The sequence below is a fragment of the Paramormyrops kingsleyae genome, chromosome 16, assembly GCF_048594095.1.
Source record: "Paramormyrops kingsleyae isolate MSU_618 chromosome 16, PKINGS_0.4, whole genome shotgun sequence".
In the NCBI taxonomy this organism is placed as follows: Eukaryota; Metazoa; Chordata; class Actinopteri; order Osteoglossiformes; family Mormyridae; genus Paramormyrops; species Paramormyrops kingsleyae.
In genome coordinates, this window is record NC_132812.1 from 6,306,776 (window position 1) to 6,329,087 (window position 22,312).

Sequence of the window (22,312 nt, forward strand, 5' to 3'; positions counted from 1 at the left end):
CAGCTTGGACTGTCCAGTATTCATTTTATTTCTACTTATCTGTTTTGCTTAATTCATGCTTTGTTCTTAGAACATAAGAACATAAGAAATTTACAAACGAGAGGGGGGCATTCAGCCCATCAAGCTCGTTTGGGGAGAACTTAACTAATATCTCAGAGTTGTTCAAATCTTATCTAGCTCTGATTTAAAGGAACCCAGGGTTTTAGCTTCCGCTACACTAGCAGGAAGACTATTCCATACTCTAACTACACGCTGTCTAAAGAAGTGCTTCCTCAAATTTGTTTTAGAATGTTCTCCCGCTAATTTCCACTTATGGCCATGAGTTCTAGTATTTAAACTAATATTGAAATAGCCATTTGGCTGAACAGCATCCAGACCCGTTAGAATCTTATAGACCTGGATCATGTCCCCCCTTAGTCTCCTTTGCTCAAGGCTAAACAGATTCAGCTCAGCTAACCTCTGCTCATAAGACATTCCTCTAAGACCAGCAATGTCCTTCTTAAGGTATGGTGACCAAACCTGCACACAATATTCTAGGTGGGGTCTTACCAAGGAATTATATAAATGCAACATCACCTCCCTTGACTTAAACTCCACACACCTAGACATATAACCCAACATTCTATTGGCCTTTTTTTATTGCTTCCCCACCCTGGCGAGAGTGGGACATGGAAGCATCAACATACACACCGAGATGTTTCTCGTAATCAGCTACCTTTATTTCAGTGGAACCCATAAAATATCTGTACTTTATATTTCTGCTCCCTGCATGGATTACCTTACATTTATCTGTGTTAAATTTCATCTGCCAAGTATCAGCCCATTCGCTAATTAAATCCAGATCCCGTTGTAGCCTCTCTGCTGCTAGATCAGTATCTGCTACACCACTCACCTTGTTGTCGTCTGCAAATTTAACCAGTTTACTGTATGTATTGGTGTCAATATCATTAATGTAAATTAGGAACAATAGTGGTCCTAAAGTTGAACCCTGTGGTACCCCACTATGAACACAGGCCCACTGTGACATTGTGCCTCTAATAATTACTCGCTGCTTCCTGTGAGTTAACCAGTTAACTGTATGTATTTTGTGAATGAGACTGCCAAAACACAGTCCGAGTACAATCAGTTGTTCCTGGCCAATCATCTCATGATGAATGTTGTTGTTATAAGGCTCCCCATCTGAGGGAGAGAGGGTACAGGTCCAGGCGCCAGGGTGAGGTGAATGGAACAGTTTGTTTTCCAGCATTTGAACTTGAGGGAGACCATCTGACCTGCTTTACAGCAGCAGAGAAAGGAAATAACCAGGGTGGAGATATGAAAGCGGAGATGTGAAAGGAGGCAGAAGAAAGATGTGGGTCCGAAGAGAGAAAGAAGAGATGGAGGGTGAAGAGGGAAGAGGAAAGAGAGAGAGCAGAAAGGAGATAGAAAAATAGGGAGAAAAAAAGGATGGAATTAACTTACCTACTAAACTTCATCGAGGAGCAGAGCGGTACAGCCAGAGTCTCTCAAAGCCAGCTGTGAAAGTTAGACTGGGCAACACTGCTGGAAGAACAGAGCATGTCCTGCAAGCATGTCACCACCTCTCATTTTAAATGTAAAAAAGAACAGACCTTTTTTGATAAAATCATGGGGTTTTACTTCTGATCCACTAAGTTTTTCATAATGTGGTAACTTGGCAATCTGAGATCAGGTGAACAGTAGAGAAGCGCAGGATATTCAGGCATAACAAAAAGATTAATCCACAGGAATCCGTAAGTGCAGTATGATACAGTGTAAAGCACAAAACTAAACACAGTAAAGGCTTACTTTTTTAATTATCAGCAGTTCATTTGTTCAGTTCCAAACCACATTCACCGTTTACACCAGGACTGTGGAGTCGGTAGATAAATGCTCCGACTCCGACTCCTCTGTATGTATATACTATGCTAATGTATTTTCTACATCCATTGAAGGAAAGGAAGGCAACATACATGTCATTTCACCACAGAACTACTGGCTAGGAAGCCAACACTCTACTATAATGCCAGATTAAAGACAAACACAATGAAAACAATGTTTCAAGGGTAGCGCATAGCGAAGGGGAGCCGACGGAGCTGAGAACACACCAGGTGATTTTTCAGGCGTTTGACGCGTGATGACTCGTTGAACGGCCGAAAAATCGCCAGTGCATCTGTAAATGTATGGGGGGCTTTAGGCTAGGTTCACAGTTCCCTGTAACAGTGGAACACGACACAATGGAAAGCGGTGCCGCACCTTACCTGTGCATTACATCCCATATAGTGACGCATACAGTCAATGAAAAGCATGCTTCATGGTTACTTGACATGTTCGTTTTGTGGTAACATTATGCACTGCATGCATTGGGCTTTATTCTTACAGCAGAGAAGTAGTTCATTATGACTGTTTGTGAATTGGGACATTTCAACTTACTTTTTTAATTCCCATTTAAATTTAGTAGGAGTCGGAGTCGGAGTCGGAGTCGGTTAACTTTTTGCCGACTCCGACTCCAGGTACCCAAAATTGTCTCCGACTCCACAGCCCTGGTTTACAGGATGACATACATGAATATTACCTCAAAGACACATACACGTATGTACAGATTATAAGATGTCAGCCGACAGTGTTTATACCCGCAGTCTATACAGCTCTGCTTTCACAGTTTGGTCCGTGGGATTTAATGTATGAACTGTGAGGAAAGCTGGTGTTTCATAGAGATGGGGATTTTCCTATGCTGTACTTTTCACATTTGGCACAGAGCTGGATGCTGAATTCTATCCCACCTGGTAAAGAAAACACACACAAAACACACACCCAATGCCAGGGGTATAAACCTGTGATCAGAAGGTTGTGGGTTTAAATCCCATGGCAATCATACCCCAAGTGCTCCAGGAACACTGGATGACCCCACCCTGACATGAAGTTTTCCACACTAATGCATTGCTTTGGACAAAAATGCAAGTTATATGAATGTAATGTAAACACCTAGATGTAAAATACACTGATCTCAAATCATATTTAATATCCCAGCATCACATTTTTGTACAAAATTAAATATAATTTCATATTTACACATATACATAGATGTACAGAGAAATCACTGAATCCTGAAAGTAGCCCTACAGTGTGCACTCCTGTAGGATTAGCTCTTCACGTGAATGGAGAGATATTTCATCAGAACGACTCACTGGTAAGGAGAGGCAGCACTTGACGTATAGCTGTGGTTCTCCTGGAAGCTGGAGAACCTGCACAAGGCAGCACCCTTTCTGATGAGGGGGCTGAGTGCTTTCGGGTGTGAGACACCAAGCTGTGTTGTGTCCCTGCCCATCGCTGTCAGCAGCACGGAACACACAGCACAACTCCCAGGGTAACCAATCGGCAGCTTCGCCATGGTCACCCACCCCCAGCGGGCATAGATACACAGAGTATCATCTCTCCCCAGCACAGAGACACGACAAGCGGATCAGCCCCTGGTGAGCTTATACGTGGCTGAGGTCCAGGGCAGTGAGCACGCTGGAGATGACCAGGGAGCAGGTGACAGAGCTGAGCCGCGGCGTGACCCGCGAGCCGGCGCTCAGTGGGGAGAGCGTACTGAAGATGGCGTCCGTCTCGTTCCTCGGCAGGGGCAGGTTGCAGATGTTGCCCTCACAGCAGGCGGTGCAGACCTGCGGGCCACCAGGAGACAAGGCATGTGAGGGGGGGGATATTCGCGTTTCCCATCCTCTTTGCAGCTCTTCACGGTCGCCTAAACAATCAGCAGCTATCGCTCATTTCCTACCGGACAATGTTGCATGGGCGGAGCATGGACAGAAAATGGGCGGGGCTTAGGTGGAGCACAGAGAGAGAATAGGTGGTGCATGGACAGGGGGGCGTGAGTGGAGCACAGATAAAGAATGGGCGAAGTATGGGCAAACCACAGATGTCTGCAGTACTGGCATTATTGGCTAGTTCTGCGGTAGTGGAATTACAATGAGATGTTAAAATCTGGCTACAATCTGAATAGAACTGACCTGCTTTGCTTCGAAATACCATCAGTCATCTGCTGTTGACTGCGAATGATCACATTTTACTGCATAATGGGATGCACCCCTCATCAAATGCAGGGTGTTTTGGTCATGGAATTACTTCTGCTGTAGATCTGCCCCATTACATTATTTATTTTTTAAAATATCCAATAATCTATGCTGGCATGGGAGATCATTGTACCAGGGAAACACCGTCCAGGTCCAGGTGTCTTTCCGAACAGAGAGGCTGGACACGGAGAGATGCCACATGGAGGAGAGTCCAACAAGACTGGGAAACGCAACAGTGACAAAGACTAACTGGGGGCCTTTTATCTAGATTAAATAGGTATCTTTCGGCATCTGGAATCAGAAGGACCTGGAAACGCACCAAAGCAGCTCCATCCAAAAAACCAGGATGAACAAAGACAGCACCGTGCAAAATGGAAATGAAATGATGCTGTGCTGGCAGTCTGACCTCTGAACTCTGGCCTGGACCCTTAACCTCATTACCATGGTAACTGACAGCTGAATGCCCCCCATAGTAACAGGCAGACGTCCCCATCTCACCTTGTGTCCTTCATGGTTAATGTCCCTGCACCCTGCAGAGAGACAGTCCTCCAGGGCCACACAGCGCTTGGTCACAGACACGCTGTCCCCTCGCGCGTCCATCCTGTGATGAGTGTAGCAGTATCGGGTCTCTGTGTGGAATCGACAGTCTCTGTCTCAGGCTTTCTGTCTAGCAGCTCTTAACTCCCAAACATATCAGGAGGGTCTGGCTGGGAGCGCAGCTAGGGCCAGCCACAGCATTCAGCAGAGCGTGGCTCTATAGGCTGGGATAAGCAGAAGGTGGCCAGTTTAAATCCCATGGCCAGCAGAGTATTTATACCTTTGCTGTACACTTCAGAATTAAACTCCATTGAAGCACAAATACAGTGATTCATTTTGCTGTGGTAAGCAAAACAGCAGCCAACCCAAGACAAAACGGGCTGCATATTCCAGTGTTTTCACTACAATCAGGAAGCATTAGGTAATTAAGGCTTTCCTATGTAACCCTTAGCCTCTCTCAAACAAACACACTTTATATAAACACAGCCAGCTGTAGATGTGAGCTGTCAGATTGGCTCAGAAGCAGATACAGGGTATAGCAGGAATGGAGGAATGGGGTTTGGGTCTCTCTGGGGGACAGTGGACAGCGGAGGCTCTTTACCCACAGGAGTGGGGTTCGGGTCTCTCTGGGGGACAGTGGACAGCGGAGGCTCTTTACCCACAGGAATGGGGTTTGGATCTCACCTCGGGGACAGTACACGTCCCGCGCCCAGCGGTTGCAGCTGTAGTTGTCTGCCGCATCCTCACACGTGAAGCACTTGAAGCCTCCGGGGAATGGTGTCGCTGCAGATAGAGGGACTGACTGAGACGCAGAGCCCCAGCAAGCCCCCAGCACCAACGCTGCCAGTGAGTCTGCGCAGTAATCGTATCGCAGCTGAGCCCCTGAACAAGCCCCTTAACCCCAGTGGCGGCTGACCCTGCTTTTTGATCCTCACTTGACATTCACTCTGGATAAAAGCTAAATAAATGCAATAAGTAAAACTATTTTAGCCCATGTACCCCAAAAGGGTTTGTAGAAATAAACATCCCCTGTGCTATATCGCTGACATTTACCTAAATAAAACCCTGAATGGCTGCTGCTCCACTGGGCATTTGGCTCAAACTGAAAGCACATGGCACCTTTGCGTGGCCCTCCAAAGGCCCCCAGAGATTGCGGTGTCTGCCAGCTTTCAAACCATGCTTTTGTGTGTGGCCACTGAGGTTTGGCCTCCTCCTGTCGGCCACAAACGCTCACTGTTCTAAAACTTAAACAATCCCTCATTTAGGAGACGCTGAAGCAGCATGTTCTGCTAATCAGCTAGGCAGCGATGATCTTCTGACTGTATCTACTAACTATTTATTAAGTTTTTGAAACACTTCGAGTGGGACCACAGGAACAACAAACCCGCCCCATCATGGCCAGAATGCTAAACGGGGGGTGACCGGTTGGGTGTCTTGGGGGGTGGGGCCCATCTGTCACAAGGGAACAGCAGCTCCAGCTCTGCTGTCCTGTTAGACACCCCTGTGTTAATCGAATTAGAGTCCCCACCTCCCATCAGCAGCAACAGCTGCAGGTCTGAGAAGGTCATCCACACCCCCCTCAGCGCACAAAGCCTGCCGACCGCCCGCACAGCTCCACCGACACGCTCATCAAAACCCAGAGTGTCTTTATGCTTAGCCCTCTGCTAAAAACACCCCCTGCTGGACTATAGCAGCATAAACCCAGTGACGACAAGGTCTTTAGCAGTGAAAAATAAGCTGTTCAGGTCTCTTATGGGAGGCCCTGTTGTGTCTTACAACATTCTACTTTTAAATAAATTGAGAAAAGCCGTGAGATAACCACTTTCTATACCTTGCCTTTTTATTGAACTTGTTGTATAACAGAACTTATATCCGTGCACATACACACACATACCGGTTAACAGTATATATAGATATATGTATATATACCACAAAAAGTAGATCCATTAATACAATATACATAACAGGCCCCTATGGGATAGCAGCTTCTAGACTGAAGGGGGAGGGCTGAGAGGTCATGTGACAGCTTTGTGCTGTGGGAGGGGGGGGGGGGGGGCAGGCTGCTAGCCTGGCCAACCTGCAATCTATGAAACACCCCGAAATTCAAAGCCGTGAAGCCATCCTGGTGCTAAAACCAGTTGCTGCACCAACTGTGGCCTTGAGTGGCTTGGCTGAGGATCAGAGCATTCCAGAAGCACCAAGCCCCCTCCCAGGCTTCGCACACCCCCACGGTGCTCTTTCAGAGTCAGCATACCGCCCACCCCCATGCTGGTCGCTCCTCATTGGAGACAGCGGCATGCTGGGAAATGAACACCCAGGCTAAGTGATGCTGTTTCCCTGGATGCATGATCTCCATCAAGGACGGAGGCCGCTTGTGGCCGACGGGGCCGAGGAGCAGACTGTGTGACAGATGCTGGGGGGGCCTTCTAATGGACTAAAGCAGATGCCTGTCCAGAAATGAGGAGCATCGACACCCAGCCACCCGACGGCACGTGTGCACAGGACAGTGGGTCTCACTCTTACTGGAAGGATGGAGGTAGACAATGTCGTTGACTGTGAAGTCCCGCGACTGGCCCTTTTCTGACCAATCAGCGATGAGACTCAGGAGCAGGACCCAGGCCAGATGAGGCGAGGGCTCCATGGTGGGGTGTGGCCTCCAGCATGCAGCTGTGCGGCTGGCTCGCTCGTCCTGCGGCGAATGGCGGTCATACACCTGAGGAGTCAAGTGATATCACCAGAGTTACTGATTGGAGGAAATGATGGTCAGGTGACACCGTGACCCTGACCAGCGGTTAGTAGATTGGTATTGCTCAGTTTTATTTTCCCTATTAAAATGCCTGAAAAGGCCCAGACAACACATTGTCCATGAACCACATCTAGTAACCAGCTCTACTCTCAGTAAACACAGCAATCTGGAAATCACTACACCTGTATGTGGTATTTGTTCATTCTTTCACTCTCTATTAATTTCCTGCTTTTATTTTGACATATTGCTTTTGACCATCGTCATACCATAATGCTGTGATTATTCTCGGGAACATAAGCCTTTATCTGGGAATGTGAGCAGGGATTATGCGACTTGGAGGTACAAGGTAGAGGTGGGATGGGGGGCGGGGGCCAGGAAATCCCCATAAACACTTTCCTAGTGAGGGGAGGATTCTCCTAATCAAAATACATACTCAGCCAAGAGCAACCTAAAAGCTCTTGCTACATAACATAAGAAGGCACATCAAAGGGATTTCCTAAGCAAGAACACCACACATTTATCTGGCAGGAGAGGAAATTCCAAGGCATTTGAGAGGTGAGGCTTCGGCGAATAGCTGGAGCTGATTAAAAGCCCAGGGGCGAGAAAACACATCAGCAGCACCTCACAGGACAGACAGACCTTCTCATTCCAGTTTCTCACCATAATTGGGCGAAAATATGTCCCTAAACAACACACACAATACAAAACACTACAATGAAACATTAACTCTGAATGTCAATTATGTATATACAGTATGCAGAAAAAAGATTCCCGAACAACAGCATGATACACTAGACCGTCCCCAAATCGGCAAACTGGCCAGCAGCTTTCTGCAGGCATCAGGTAAAGTCAGCCATCCCATAAATAAAGGGAGCCATGCTGAGACCAGGGCACCATAAGGAACAGACACACAGCCATGATTCATAGTTTTTTTTTCCAAAACACATTCTCTTCTGAACCTGAATAGGCAAACTGGAGATTAAGGTTGAGTAAAAAGTTCAGTACAGAAATTGTCCCATATTGACGTATCATATGGTCTCTCTTGGCCAGTGCAGGTCAAAGTCCATGTGGAGTCCCAGCCAAGCTTCACCCCTCACCCCCATCCCAACAAGCCTTATCGTTGTCTCCCTTGCCCCCTCCCTGCCCTCCCAGCCTCCCGCACCTTCTGGGAGAAAGTGAAATCGACTTGCTAAGTCTGCGCCGCCTGTGTCACCATATGGTTTGACTTGCGCTGCTCTTGGCACTTGAACCTTCAAAGTTGTGTCTCAGCTCCAGTATCTAATGACTGGGCCACCTGGGCTGCTCTGCCCGGCTCTCCAAGGTCCTCCATATTCTGCACTGATGTTCTGTAGAAGCAGGACACATATAAAGGCTGCAGCTGCAGACTCTGCAGGGGTCACACCTCCCGAAAGTAATGCAGCAAAAGGACCAGAACACAGGTCTGATCTTGCTAGGTACGAATATGCGTCCCCACTGGGACAGGGAGGGACCCAATGGGATGGGGGGACAGTGATCCCCGTGCAAAATTCATTTAACAAAGTCTGGATATGGTTGTGTACTACTGTGCTCTGGGAAGTCATCAGGCAACTAAACGTAACATCCATCCATCCATTTTCCAACCCGCTTATCCTACTGGGTCGCGGGCTAAACGTAACAATACGCATTATTTGCAGATTTAAAAAAATACTTTGTGTAGACATGGTTGACTAATCCAGTCTCTAATAAAGGCTGAAAGGTTTCCAGCTTGTCCTATTGGCAAAGGTCTTTGTGTAGATGGAGAACAAGACTTTTGGGACCCAATAAACAATTAAAAAATTCTGACCACAGAAGAGTCATGGAGACGGCAATGGACCATGGAAATTTAAATCAGGTTCGGGCTTCTACAGCTTCTGACCTCTAGCGAGATCCATTTTTTTCCATGAGGAAATGAGAAAGAGCGAGATGGTGAAACAAAACAACAAACAGACGGCCCATTGAGGTGGGGATGAGGGTCTGATTTCAGCATCGCAGGTGCCCGTACCGAGGCCTGGAGACCTCTTACGCCGAGTCCGGTTCTGTTAGGAGTCTAACTTTACACCGGGTGCCCCTTCCTGTCATTTCCTGTTGGCCGATTAACAGGACAGCCATGACCTTGCAAGCAGGTGCTACAGTCTGTGAGACTCGTCCAGTCAGGGGCTAGAGAAAAAAGGAGTGCCCATCACCGGAGGGGAAAAAGGTTCTCAGACAGATACCTGCATCTGACAGCACTGCAGGAACCTGAAATTTGAAGAACTTATTTTATTTGTTGCAGATTACAGATACATTACAGGAAGTGTGCAACATTATTATTTCTGACACAAAAAACTTTTTGGCTAAAATAGAGAAACAAAATAAAGATTGCAGTAAATTACGGCATCATTACTAGCAGGGACATTTCAGTAAATTAAGGTTTTGCCAGCAGAAGCCAGAACCTGAGTTACAGGCCTGAACCTCCATGGACACAATTGTTAAGGAGCAATTTAGTATCGAGGGGCTGCGACCCAAACACCATGCGTCTGAATAATGACAGAAACAGGAGTTTGGGTTAGTGGGACCCAAATGTGCTTTTTTTCTCTTTTTCCTTCTCTCAAAGTTTGGAACAAAAAGCAGGACATGGAGTACTGCTAATCGCAGGCTAAGGAAACACTGAGTGAGGGAGATAAGGGGAAGAATATTCCGGAAAGAAGCTCAGGGTCGTCAGTGCCACGGGCCTGCTTGGTTAAGCTTTTGGGCATCTTATGGTCCACTTAAATGCTAATGTCTACACTAGTGCACACATTTACTTGTTACACTGAAACTATACACAGAACTACGGGGTGATTAAAAGTACAGAAATGGTCAGAAACATCACAGTGATACTCTGGCAACATTAATGCCTAATCCCACAGCCATTCCTGACACCAGTGAAGCGTAAACATCCCATCTGTTGATCCCGAGTGTTTGAAGAAGCCCCCAGAGTGTCCCCAGCAGGAGGGAGATGTGATGTCCATGCCAGAACGCACCTGCAGGACCCCCCCCAGAGATCCAGCCTGACAAAACCAGCCCGACGGAACCCAGCCTGACAGAACCAGCACGACGGAACCCAACCTGACAGAGACAGAATCGGCCCGATGGAACCCAGCCAGAACAGAGACAGAATCAGCCTGATGGAACACAGCATGACACAATCCAGACTGACAGAGACAGAACCAGCCCGACAGAACCTAGCATGATAGAGACAATCTGCAAGAATGGACCTAACAGAACGCAGCCTGGGTGAGCAAAGCCTGAATAGAACCCAACCTAATGGGACCCACCATGATTTTCCAGTACCCTCCTCAGAGCCTCCAAATTCGTGTGACATTTCAGTTACTGCTGGATCCCTGAAACTTCAGCACATTCTACGACAATGTTCTGATTACAGCACGTTGCACATTTCAACTCCATACACGATCTATTCCATACACAATTTTCTACGCAGAGAGCCATCAAAGCGGACAACAGAAAAAGAAATTAAATCTGCATAAAACCTCAGTTAATGGAAGCAGGTCACACCAAGACTAAGTCTGAAGAGCCTAATTATAATGAAATCCTCGCCTTTACTTGGGAGGATCTAAGATGGCTATAGCGGAGCTGAGAACAACTAGAACAAGGGCGACATTCTCTCACGGGCCGAAATAGAAGCAGTATGAAACGAGGCTGATCCTGCAGCCCCCAGGACCACGAGGGCTCGCTGAGCTGGGGGCCAGCACTCGGCTAACTGAAGTCCTCCTTCTGCTCACCGTAATCCTGCTGCTCTCTCAACTTATTTAATTCAACTGTATAATTTTTTAATCCCCTGGCAGCTACACGGGCATGAAGATTAAAAGGATTAGCTTTGTGGCTCCCAGGAATGCAGACCGAGAGCAGGCTGATTATTTCTACCCATCCGTTTGTATTACAATCACAGCCATGGCGCTTGGGACACAAAGCAGTGGCTTCACACCCCAGAACCTAATTAAAGGTCTGAGACGGGCCAGCGGCTTTCGACATACATGGTGTAAAAATGGGATCGGGCCTGCAGACAAACAGCTCTGTGCATTTGAAACACTAGACACTATTTCTACTGCACCAGAACTTACTATATTTTATTATTATGCTATATTTCAAAGCACCTGACATGTTGTTCTTAATCTGCACTAGATTCTATTGTATTTTATACTTTATTGTTCCAGGTACTTCTTGTATGGCAATAAAGTACGGAATCTTGAAACTCCGCAGACACCGTCCACTGCATCCAGTGGGTCAGGTTTTGACTGTCACTCTGTGAGTCTCAGTCTTCCGCAAAGTTAAGGTGTCGGTTTCCCTCTGGTGTGAGCAGTGTGCCGGAGCGAGGGCGGACAGGCATTGGTGGCGAGGCCGTGACCTCCAGTGCCACATGGCGACCTTCCTGAAGCCGAGATGCCACCGTGGAGTGAGACGCCGAGGCCTTTGATGACGATGCACCTCCTCTGTGATGCTGCACACCACACCGGTCCGAGTTCACTCACCATTTTATTTATTCAGCAACTTGCATACCTGCTATGGGCACTTTAAAAAAGGCAGATAGAAATATCACTGCTCATTAATTTGGCAGCTTTACACACCTCAAGCAAACCTCCAGTACAGTGTAAAAGCCTGTATGATCAAAGGCACCCAAGAGATGGAACATTGATAATGCCAATCCAATGATGAAATACCCAGTCCAATCATGGGAAGGGGGCTACATAAGGGAACAGGAAAGGCCCACTAAACTGGATGATTGTATCTCCACAGTCTGAAATCCCTTTACCTCAAAACCAAAAGAACAAGGTCTTGATTAAACCAGTTAAACCCCCCTGCTGAGTTATACTGGATTTAGGAGGTTTGTGTGTTAAACCCCAGCCCCCCTGTGCGGGGACTGAATAGCCTGATCCTGTATGAGAGCACTTGGCTAACGTTTTGGTACAATGGCAGCGTGTTCCGGGTTCGAGCAGTAAAACAGTAAGACCTGCCATTGTGAAACCAACAAGAGAGCTTAACTCGCAAATTGTCTTTGAGCGTTTGGCCGGTGGGTGGTGCTACTCGACACTGAAGATGTTTCGGGGCAGCAACCCTGATCCCTGGGAGAATGGCCAGGCTGTACCACATCATAGGTTGGTGGGGGGGGGGGGGGGGGCATTGGGCAACGGGTGAAGAGGGAACCACAAATCCCTTTAAGCGATGGATGAGATGAAAGCAGAAAGGAGGCTCCAGGACAGCTGCTGTGGCTTCACTGGCTTTCATCCCCGAGCAGGAGGTCTAGGAGAAGCAGGAGGTGCAGGACGCCACAATCCCACAGCTCCACACCACACTGGGGTCTCGAACTGCTGGGTGAGCAGCCTGGCTGGGCAGCAATGGCTCCCAACACCACACTGTAGTAGCTACTGTGTCATTCTGTTACTGTTCAAACTGCACCGTATTAATTCTTTATCTTGCAATTCAACATTTGGTCAGATTTCAAATATTTGCGCAGTAAGAAAAGGTGAGCTTTTATTAAAATGTCTTTTTCTTAATGCTGTTTCAACACAGGGAAGCCAAGAACCCAGGCCCAAGTTACACAGACGGATGGCTAAACTGAGCAGGAGAGTGGCGTGGTACTGTAGTGACCCCCTACTGCAGCGACCCCCTGTATTAAAGGTGACCTCCACCCAGCTCTGACTTATTGGGAGCCCCCCAGATTTGTATCCTTTTCACTTAAGGACTGGTCAGCACAGAGCTGGGGGTGGGGGGTGGTATATACCGAGGATCTACAGGCCAGCACTGCCCTTCCGAGGGGACAGCACAAGGCGCAGATGTCAGCATGTAGGTGATATTCACAAAGGGGGCCATTGCCGTCCGCCGATGGCGGACTTGGGGGGACACGATGACGTGGTCTAGCATCGTCAGTCTGCTCATTCACGCCATCAGAGTGAGGGCTATTGAGGTCCCCTGGAAGAACTCGCTGTCTGGGGTTCGTCCAAAGAGCGCTGCATGCATGCATCTCTGATGATGAAGGACTGCTTTAGAGTTGGATCACGGGGGCGGGAATTAGCAGGTTTTGGGTGTTGTGGCTGGCTGACCAAGACCTTTGAGTTATACATTATCCTCCTGAGACCAAAGGAAAAAAGTGTCCTTCAATTTGTCTTTGGAGGAAATGACATCTTACAATTTAGATTTTTTCAAATTTATTTTTATTTTTAATTTCACAGCGTGTCCTCTTTAGTGTACAACAGGAATAAATACGTTTCCTTACATCAGTGAAAAGAGAGATGCAAAAACAAAATGTCCAGTGCAATGGAAATAAATGAATGGGTGGGGTCTCAGTAGGAAATGGGGCGCAAGAGAAAATGAAGGGGCCACAGCAAAACTCTCAGTCTCACTCATTTCTCAATTTATGGCCGAATACTTTTTTTTTTTGCAAATTGCAGCCTGGCTCTTCCCTGCTTCTCATTAATGAAGGGCTTCTTCTTTGCTTTATGGGTCTTCAGTCCTGCTTCTAGAAGCCTGATATGAATTGTCCTACCAGTGCACTTCACACCACTTTATGTCTCCCATTCTTTCTGAAGGTCACTTGAGGTCATCCTCAGATTTATGAGGCACTGTCAGATAAGTTGATGCTAGTGCTGGGCGATCAAACAATGTCGATTTTTTATCGATAAAAAATGAGGACGATCACGATGATACACACAGACTATAGAACTCGATCAACCAAGTTTGCTCCGTTTTAGAGAATGCGGCAAGTTTGTGCTGCACGATCTGTCTCAAGTCGTCTTGCTCTCGCGAGGATGTTGTACCATGTGACATGATGACGTGTGGTGACGTTTTGCAGCGCCAGACAAAAGAATCTAACCATGATTTGGCATTTTTTTTTTTTGAATAAGTGTTTTTTACTTGGTTTTACTTTTCTACCTCAGAATTTTTTAAAGTTTTTAAGAGACCAGGAATAGAGGAAGATACTTGTTGCTGTCAGTTCTGTCCTGCTTTATTTTATGTTTGCCCTTTAACATATTTGCAATATTATACAGTTTTGCACATTGTTACATTATTATATGGTTTTGTTCATTTGAGCTATGTTTCTTTGAATACTTGAAAATCAATAACCTTTTATAATTTTAAGGGAATTTTGTATGTAAACAGTAAAATTTGTTGGAAAATAAATATTTGTTTACTAATATTGTTTATTTCAATGTATTCATTCTATTTGTCAGAATAGGGTTATTTTTATTGTTATTTTGATGGCATTGTGAAACTATAATATTGATAATTATCGATTTTGGTCAATACAGGAAAAAATATCGTGATAATTTTTTTTTTTGCCATGTCGCCCAGCTCTAGTTGATGCTCATCTCTGGCATTAGTAAGTTGCTTCTGCCCTCTACCAGGCTGGTTTTTGGTTATTGTCAGTGTCTCCTGCTTCACCTTGATCTTCTGTACTGCTGTCTTAGGAACTTTAAGCCTGGAAGCAGCCTGCCACGCAGTGTAGCCTTCTGCCAGCAGAAGCAGGATTAAACCCGGATTTAAAAAATCAGACTTTTTAAAAAATATAGCATGGTCTCTTCATTTTTTCCAGAGCTGTAATATCTACTCTGCTACATGCTGTTACATGTGGCCCAGTGAAGTGGACAAACACACTCCATTACAGTGCAGTGAAGCACATCTTCAAGACCAAACAGTAAACCTCCTATGTGCATATATTCTGCGGCGAAATGTCACATGTCTTAGCTTATGAATCGAGCGGATATCACACTGCAGACTAAACCTCTCACACCCAAAGTACAGACAGGACACTCTGACATTCTTCAGCATTCACGTCTTGCACGCCTGCCATGAAAACACGGTACTCTCAGATCCTAGATTTCCTTAGGAAAAAGCTGAACTTCAAAGTGCTCGCTAAATTAAACATTTCACCCCACTCTGGCAAAATATATCCTTTCCCTTTCATCTATATTTTAATAAAACATATTTTAATAGAAAAGCCCGGCATACCCCCTTTTTGCTGCGAATATCGTATAATCCAGACAGATTCCCAGATCCCAATTTACAGACTATTTTTACAGAACGACATTTAGCACAACATAAAACCACCGGTAAATTTAAAATTTGTCAGATCAAAATGGGATCTTTTAAAACTCATCCTGTCATGTGACCAGTGCTCAGAACACACCAAGTGACATGAGGCACAGAGCACAAGCCGTTTCATTTCATGCTCAATTATTATCTTGGTTCCTGAGAGGAATTGCAGTGAGTTATTCACGGATGGTTAATAACATATTACAGTCATGCTTTTGATCAAAACGTATTTCATTATAGCTGCAATCATGCTAATTCACAGATGCTACTAAGAAGAGGTCAGTGTGGGGGAGGAAGTTGCATCACGCCGCGGGAGATACCAAACTGCCGGCCGGGGGGTGCACATGCAATAACAGGAGCAAAGTGGCATCCCACCCACACTGCCCCCATGTTCAGGACGTCATGTGACTGTGGAAGGAGCAGCTACTGAAACAGCAGAGGCCATCTGTGAACCCTCCCCACCCCCCCATCCTACGGCCAAACGCAGACGCCGCATCCTCCTCCACTTCGTTTGTGTTGTTTTACTTCCCCCCCCCCCCCCCCCAAATGGATCGGCCTACTGACTCTAAGCTCCTGTTTCAGGCTGTTTGGAGTTGTCCTGCAATTGCCTCCAGCACCTTACTGTACCTAATTCCTGCTCTCAGGGGGCAGCTGCACACATGGCCATCTCCGGCCTACAAATCCAGCGACATTGTTATCGTCACAAGATGGAATGCATCACAAATTACCACGTGGGCCACTGGCTGTCAAGCACAAGCACTGTGAAAGACACTGCAATTTCAACACACTGACTAAAATATTCAATTCAAACCAGTTTATTTTTAAATAGTGCCTGTCACACCAGAGTCACCCCAATGTGCTTTACGAGGGTGTGTTATGATACATTCTTGCATCATTTATAGAGAATAAGACAAAAACAGGGAATTGGGAAGACAAGAATGAAAGAAAGATGACAACAGAGGAGAGGAACTAAACACTCCCACGTAGGGAGAAAAAAAACCTCTGGGGGTCCAAAGCAGGCTGACATTATTGACAGAGAAAGGTGTAAACGGGGGCCAAGGGCAAAGCCGACATCCATTAATGGGTCATGTCTCCATGGTACCATTTAACTTGATCAAGGACTTTTAAGAGCAGATGTAATTCCAAGGCTATGAGGTCAGTCAGTGTCCTCCATCAATTACAATTACAATCAATTACAAATATCACTCCTATACAACCAATATGTTCCATAAATTGTATCTTCCATACAATCTTTTCTGTTAATTGTCTTTTCATTTTCCTGATTATAGAAAACATTTGAAACTGTTTTGTGTGATTTTTCATTCAGGTTGACGTTTGGGATTTAAATCTGTGTCTTGGGTCCAGACAGTGATCAGTGGGAGATGAGCATTAATAAGCTGTGACTCCGGCTGACTCTCCCGGGGAAACAGCGCCCCCTATCATCCTTACAGGATTATGCTGGGGTCCATCCATGCTCTGACTTGATCTGTCACCCTGTCCCTCATGCACTCCTGGACAGCACACACACTGGAGACATCAGCCAATCACACAAAAGTTCATAACACCGCTTCATACCTGTCAGCGCAAATCACTACAGCTCCTCCTATAGAATGACAACTGCACAGAAGTGATTCCCCAGGCAAGGTTAAAATGGTGGGATGCCAGCCCATCACAGGGTACAGGGCGGGGTACACCCTGGACGGGATGCCAGCCCATCACAGGGTACAGGGTGGGGCACACCCTGGATGGGATGCCAGTCCATCACAGGGCATGAGGTGTTTATCCTACAGCTCTTTACATAATGGCCAATTAGTTAAAAGCATATTAGTAAGTCCTGATCCAAAATAAAACTGCATGCCATTGTCCATAAATTTGACTGTCATCTCTTTTAAAGAGTGAAGACTTGCTTTGGACGAGCTCTCTGTCTCCCCAGATTCTCTAGAGGTAAATGTACATCTTCATATAGGCCTAATGTATTCATTTTAAAACTAATAAATCACAAGGCTGTGACCCCGGTAGTAGAAAACGGATGAATAAAGTGCCAGGATCTTAAGACAATCTGTCCGAGGCTTCTCAGACTGAGGCTTGTTATAACAGCTGAGCTAAACAAGCTGAGCTTCAGCCCCGAACAGGTCAAATCCACAGAAAATTCAGACTGACATTTTGATCAGAATGCAATTTTTACAGACATGGTATGTAAAATCGTAGCCTACATAGTTTTGTTTTATAACCACGGACACAGACGAGTTTTGCACCGGACACGTTTGTCCATGTACGGACAGGTCGGCGATCCGTGGCCCCCAACGCCCCCGGCCCATAACGCGGCTGATCGATATCCCAAAGAGGAATTTTACAGCCGTAGGTGCCATTAGCGGCGCGGCAGGTGCTCTGGGGCTCGGCCTCCGGTGCCGGTGAGGATGAGACGGGAGACCCACTGCCAGGCCATGGAACAAACATACTTATCTGCGACCGGAGACGATACCGTAACCGGGTGACGCGGTGATAAAAGGACTCAAAGAGGAGTTTTATCCTGGTATAAAACTGTAACCTACCGCTGTATTGTACACCTTACGAATTACTCATGCGAGGACTTCTCATTTAGTTACCCATTTGTTTTCTTGCTTGATTTATTATTATTATTATTATTATTTTTGTAAAAAAAAAAAAAAAAACCTTCTAAGCCACGTCCATCATCCCTCATGTTTTTGCCCCTATTAGAGCAGAGAAATAGACTAATGTCGACCAGATGTGATCGTGATTATCAGAGTCGAAATCTAAGCACGACATCTTAAGCTATCATAGGACTAAATCTCTGAAAATCTTATAGAGTGTATACCATGGGCGTCCTTAGGTCACTCGAGGGTATAGCCTCCAATATTTTAAGCCTAGCCTCGAATGTTTCAACCCCAATGCCAATCTTAAATAATAATAATAATAAAAAGTCAAGCCCCAGGTGAACTTGACTTAGCCCTAGATATTTTCGATAGCTAGAAACTACCTGCTGTATTCTATTTTATATGGCATAAGACAGCATTAAAATGTTTGATGCAGAACTGCACATTTATGTAGCTATATAAATATACAGAAATGACTTTTATTCGCAATGACACTGGGCTTAATAGTATGGAGACATAGAGAGACGCGGTCTCCCGCCCCCTCACCCCGAGGTCTTTTGTCTAGCCTTTAAAAACCTTAATATTAATTCATGTCAAGAGCACCAAAAATGAGTTTGCATTTAAATCCGTGTAATTAAAATGCTCAGATAGTTAGACACCTGGCAGGGATGTTTAGGTTAGAAGAGCATAAATATTGATATACTTATCAGAAAACGATTATTAAAGACATCCGACTAAAACAACTTTTAAAACTGTTTTATAACAACTTGGCACACATTGTTTTCCAGCGCGCACGTTGTATTTCAGTCCCATTTCACCCGGGTCCGTTTTTAAATAGCAGGCTATCCTTAATTTCCTTAATCCAGACATCCCCAGGGCAGTGCATTTACTCGCTTAGAGACGATTTAAAGAAATATTCTTCCGCACTTACCGGAAAGTCTCCCGCGTGTGACTCCTTGCACTCCGCCGTAAATAAACCGGCGTCCCGCTCTCAGGTCTGACTGCACGCCTCTCACTGTGAGCGCGAAGTGCGAGAACGCGCCAGGCGCGCTCCTGCCCAACCCCATCTGTTGTCCCGGTGGGCGTGCTCTTTATGGGATAGGATCGCCCAAGTAAGCTGCATGAACGGAGCAAACCCTGGGAGAGGTACTCCGTCTCCTGAGCTTCTAACAGTCAGCTAAACACGTAGATATAGTATCCGGGACTAATCAAAAGCAAAGGTATCCTATTAAATAATTGTCCGTCCATCCATCCATCTATCCGTCCGTCCGTTTTCCAAACTCATATCCTATTCATTATCACGGGATTCTATAAATTTAAAAGAGGTTTAAAAGTCATGCATGGGGAAAATGAATAATTACAATACTTAGAAAACCATTTAACCTTTCAAACAAAACTACGAAGGCAGTTTGTCAGCATGCTGTTTTAGCTGCGCACGGCGCCATCTGTTGGGCACTAATATTATAGTGGAAATGGAAAAACGGTGAAATTGAATAGGGTTTCCTTCGCTTTTTAAATTAAGTAAACACGTGACCCAAACTACGGCGGAAAAGCCAAGTTAAATTTATTTTAGAGTATTTAAACATTAATCCAAAGTGGAAAAAGCCGGAGCGATTAAAAATCGTGACTGTGCATAATGGATCTGACACTAACCCATCCTGTCACACCCGGAGCCTCTCGTCCCGTATATAATACGGAACGCTGCATTTTGTTTTCCAATGAGGGACGATCCCGTATTATAAGGGACGGCTGGCAACCATACTCTGAAAATCTCTGGTTGGCGCAACTCTCTACTCCTACCTAACACACTAGACACTCATTTCTAACTTGTACAAGTATGGTAACCTGTTCGGGGGTGTTGGACAGCCAAAGGGGCGGTTTATCCTCAAACTAGGTTCCCCTAACCCTGCTAGTGTGTTTTGGATTTTTAACACTTATTTATATAATTGCTTTCACTAGGCCTATTGAAAATGTCATCTTTGTTGCTAAACTTTTGTCAAGAACTTTGGGTCCACTATGTTGGGAAAGGCACTAAAAGAAAATTAATTCTATCCATTTGTAGTTTTATTCACCTGGACCCAAATTGTTAGAATTACTAATACTTGTGTTTTATGTCCTTCATACTAGGGTACTCCTGCATGCCTTTGAAGATCAGATCTTCTTCACATGATCATTAGTAATAAATTTAGCTAACAGGTATGACCCCCCACACACACACTGTCCCTGTAGGGAATGTTTTCCTACCAGCACTGTACATCCGGACTTCTCCGAACATGACATTCCACAGAAAACGCTGTAAGTCTTTCCCTGTCATGTTCAATGAAACACCTTAAAGAACACCAGAGAGCTCTACGTGCATCAGCCGTATGCTGAGAAGAGGCCATCCGCATAAATCCCTCCATTGTCTGCCCCCTCTATACTTAAACCATTATTTGCGACGTGTAGACAGACTCTCTTCACTGGCCAATATGAAGTTGTGAATGATAACGGATGAACTCTAACTGACCCATCGCAGGGCTCCTGGCACTTAAACGGTACCGTGTCACGTTCCCTTTAATCTACTGAGGACCTCCTGAAGTGTGTATTAACTGTAATAATCGAGGAGTGATCTCCCCTGAAGGACTTATAAAGACCACACAGCTCCTCCGCACCGCCTGGTCCTCTCCCATGATCAAACACCTGCTTTTAGCAGCGAACATGTGTCTGCTCAGGATGAATGATTCCTTTTCGCGCATTAAATTGCAGCACAGTGGGGCATGTGAGCAGTGCTTCATTATCCTTGTTTCCACTGGAAATGCTTGAGTTTTTCAAATTAATAAGGACAGCTGAAAGGGCCGCCTATACAGACACGCGATTAAATTAAGGCTGTGTTTCTGGTGGCGTGTCCCCTGTGTGTGAGTGGCGTCTCTCGGGTGTGAGGAGCATGTTCTCCATGGGCTCTACTTTAACGATCTAATGCAAAGCACAAAGCGGAACTAACAGTTATGGGTGTTTCCAATTCAATTTGGCTATTCAGCACTACCAAAGCCTTTCGAGTGAAGCAGGCATGGGATGAGGTAGCAGCGAGTGTGTCCTCGTTTTCTGGCATCACCAGCTCATCTGCACAGCGCCAAAAGTGATATAATAATGCTGCCGAATGAACACAGTGGCTGGGAACGAGGACTTAATTATGCTTGTGTGTTTTTATTTTAATTGTGGGATTGTGGTTAGCAGAATACAAATAAAAGTGCGATCGTTGTTCAAATAAAAGACAACTTACAGTTTTAAGGTATTTAAAAATGTTCAAATAAAATGTAATTGGGTTATTTTTCTACAACAAACAATTTAGATTCCTTACCAGGCTACAGACGATTCAGCTCCTCTGCCGGCTGACCCCTCCTTGCTCATACTGCAGCCGTACAGATCCTTTGTTGGCATCGGCTCATGCAGTTCAGCGTCACGCCTTCTAAAGTCTTCTAATGTGTCCTCATTTACGTCCAACAGACATCCATCGAGCATGGCAACGTTACACAAGATACAACATGCCACAGTCTTCTGCGGGCTGCATTGTAGTGTTCCTCATACATGACTTATACAAATATCTAAAAAACGTAATTTTTGCAAACTAAATGTCCTTTCAATTGCAGTACGTGCTTATAATTCCGATAATGACATCGAAAGGCTTTTTAATGATACGGTTAGTTCTTTACTTAATATATCCTCCTGAGACCCAAGGACAAATTTAAGTGTCCTTCAATTTTAGGTTATTTGTCTTTGGAGGAAATAAGACATCTTACAATTTAGATTTTTTCAATTTTGTTTTTATTTTTAATTTCACAGCATGTCCTCTTTAGTGTACAACAGGAATAAATACGTTTCCTTACATCAGTGAAAAGAGAGATGCAAAAACAAAATGTCCACTACAATGGACATAAATGAATGGGTGGGGTCTCAGGAGGATATATTGTTTTTCTTTTGATGTTTCATTAAACCGCATTATTATATGAAAGCAACAGATGTACTCTATAAAAATCGTACATCAATAAAATAAAATAACAACAAAGCATTAGTGAATTTTGAGTGCGAATGTGTGTCAATAAGGAGCGTCGTACAGTCGCACATTTATAATCCACGTTTAACACTGCGTTACTGACATTTCATGTGCTTTTTTTTTTTGGTCAAAAGCGCAATGACTTTGCACTGCGCTAACAATGCGCAGGACCCGGCTCATTAAAAACCCCACTACTACCAGCGGAAATCGGGCGCAAAATCATGTTCTC

General features: G+C 45.3%; 1 protein-coding gene across 1 annotated transcript; it reads right to left on the reverse strand.

Moving 5' to 3' along the window:
* Positions 1–1,795: 1,795 nt before the first annotated feature.
* On the reverse strand, positions 1,796–19,104 carry LOC111846098 (ly6/PLAUR domain-containing protein 6-like). The gene is made up of 5 exons (XM_023815968.2): positions 18,985–19,104; positions 7,131–7,320; positions 5,292–5,390; positions 4,569–4,699; positions 1,796–3,662 (listed from the first exon to the last, which is right to left on the reverse strand). The coding sequence occupies exons 2-5, from the start codon at positions 7,246–7,248 to the stop codon at positions 3,477–3,479; spliced, it is 534 nt and encodes a 177-aa protein (XP_023671736.1). The 5' UTR covers positions 7,249–7,320; positions 18,985–19,104; the 3' UTR covers positions 1,796–3,476.
* Between the last annotated feature and the right edge of the window lie 3,208 nt (positions 19,105–22,312).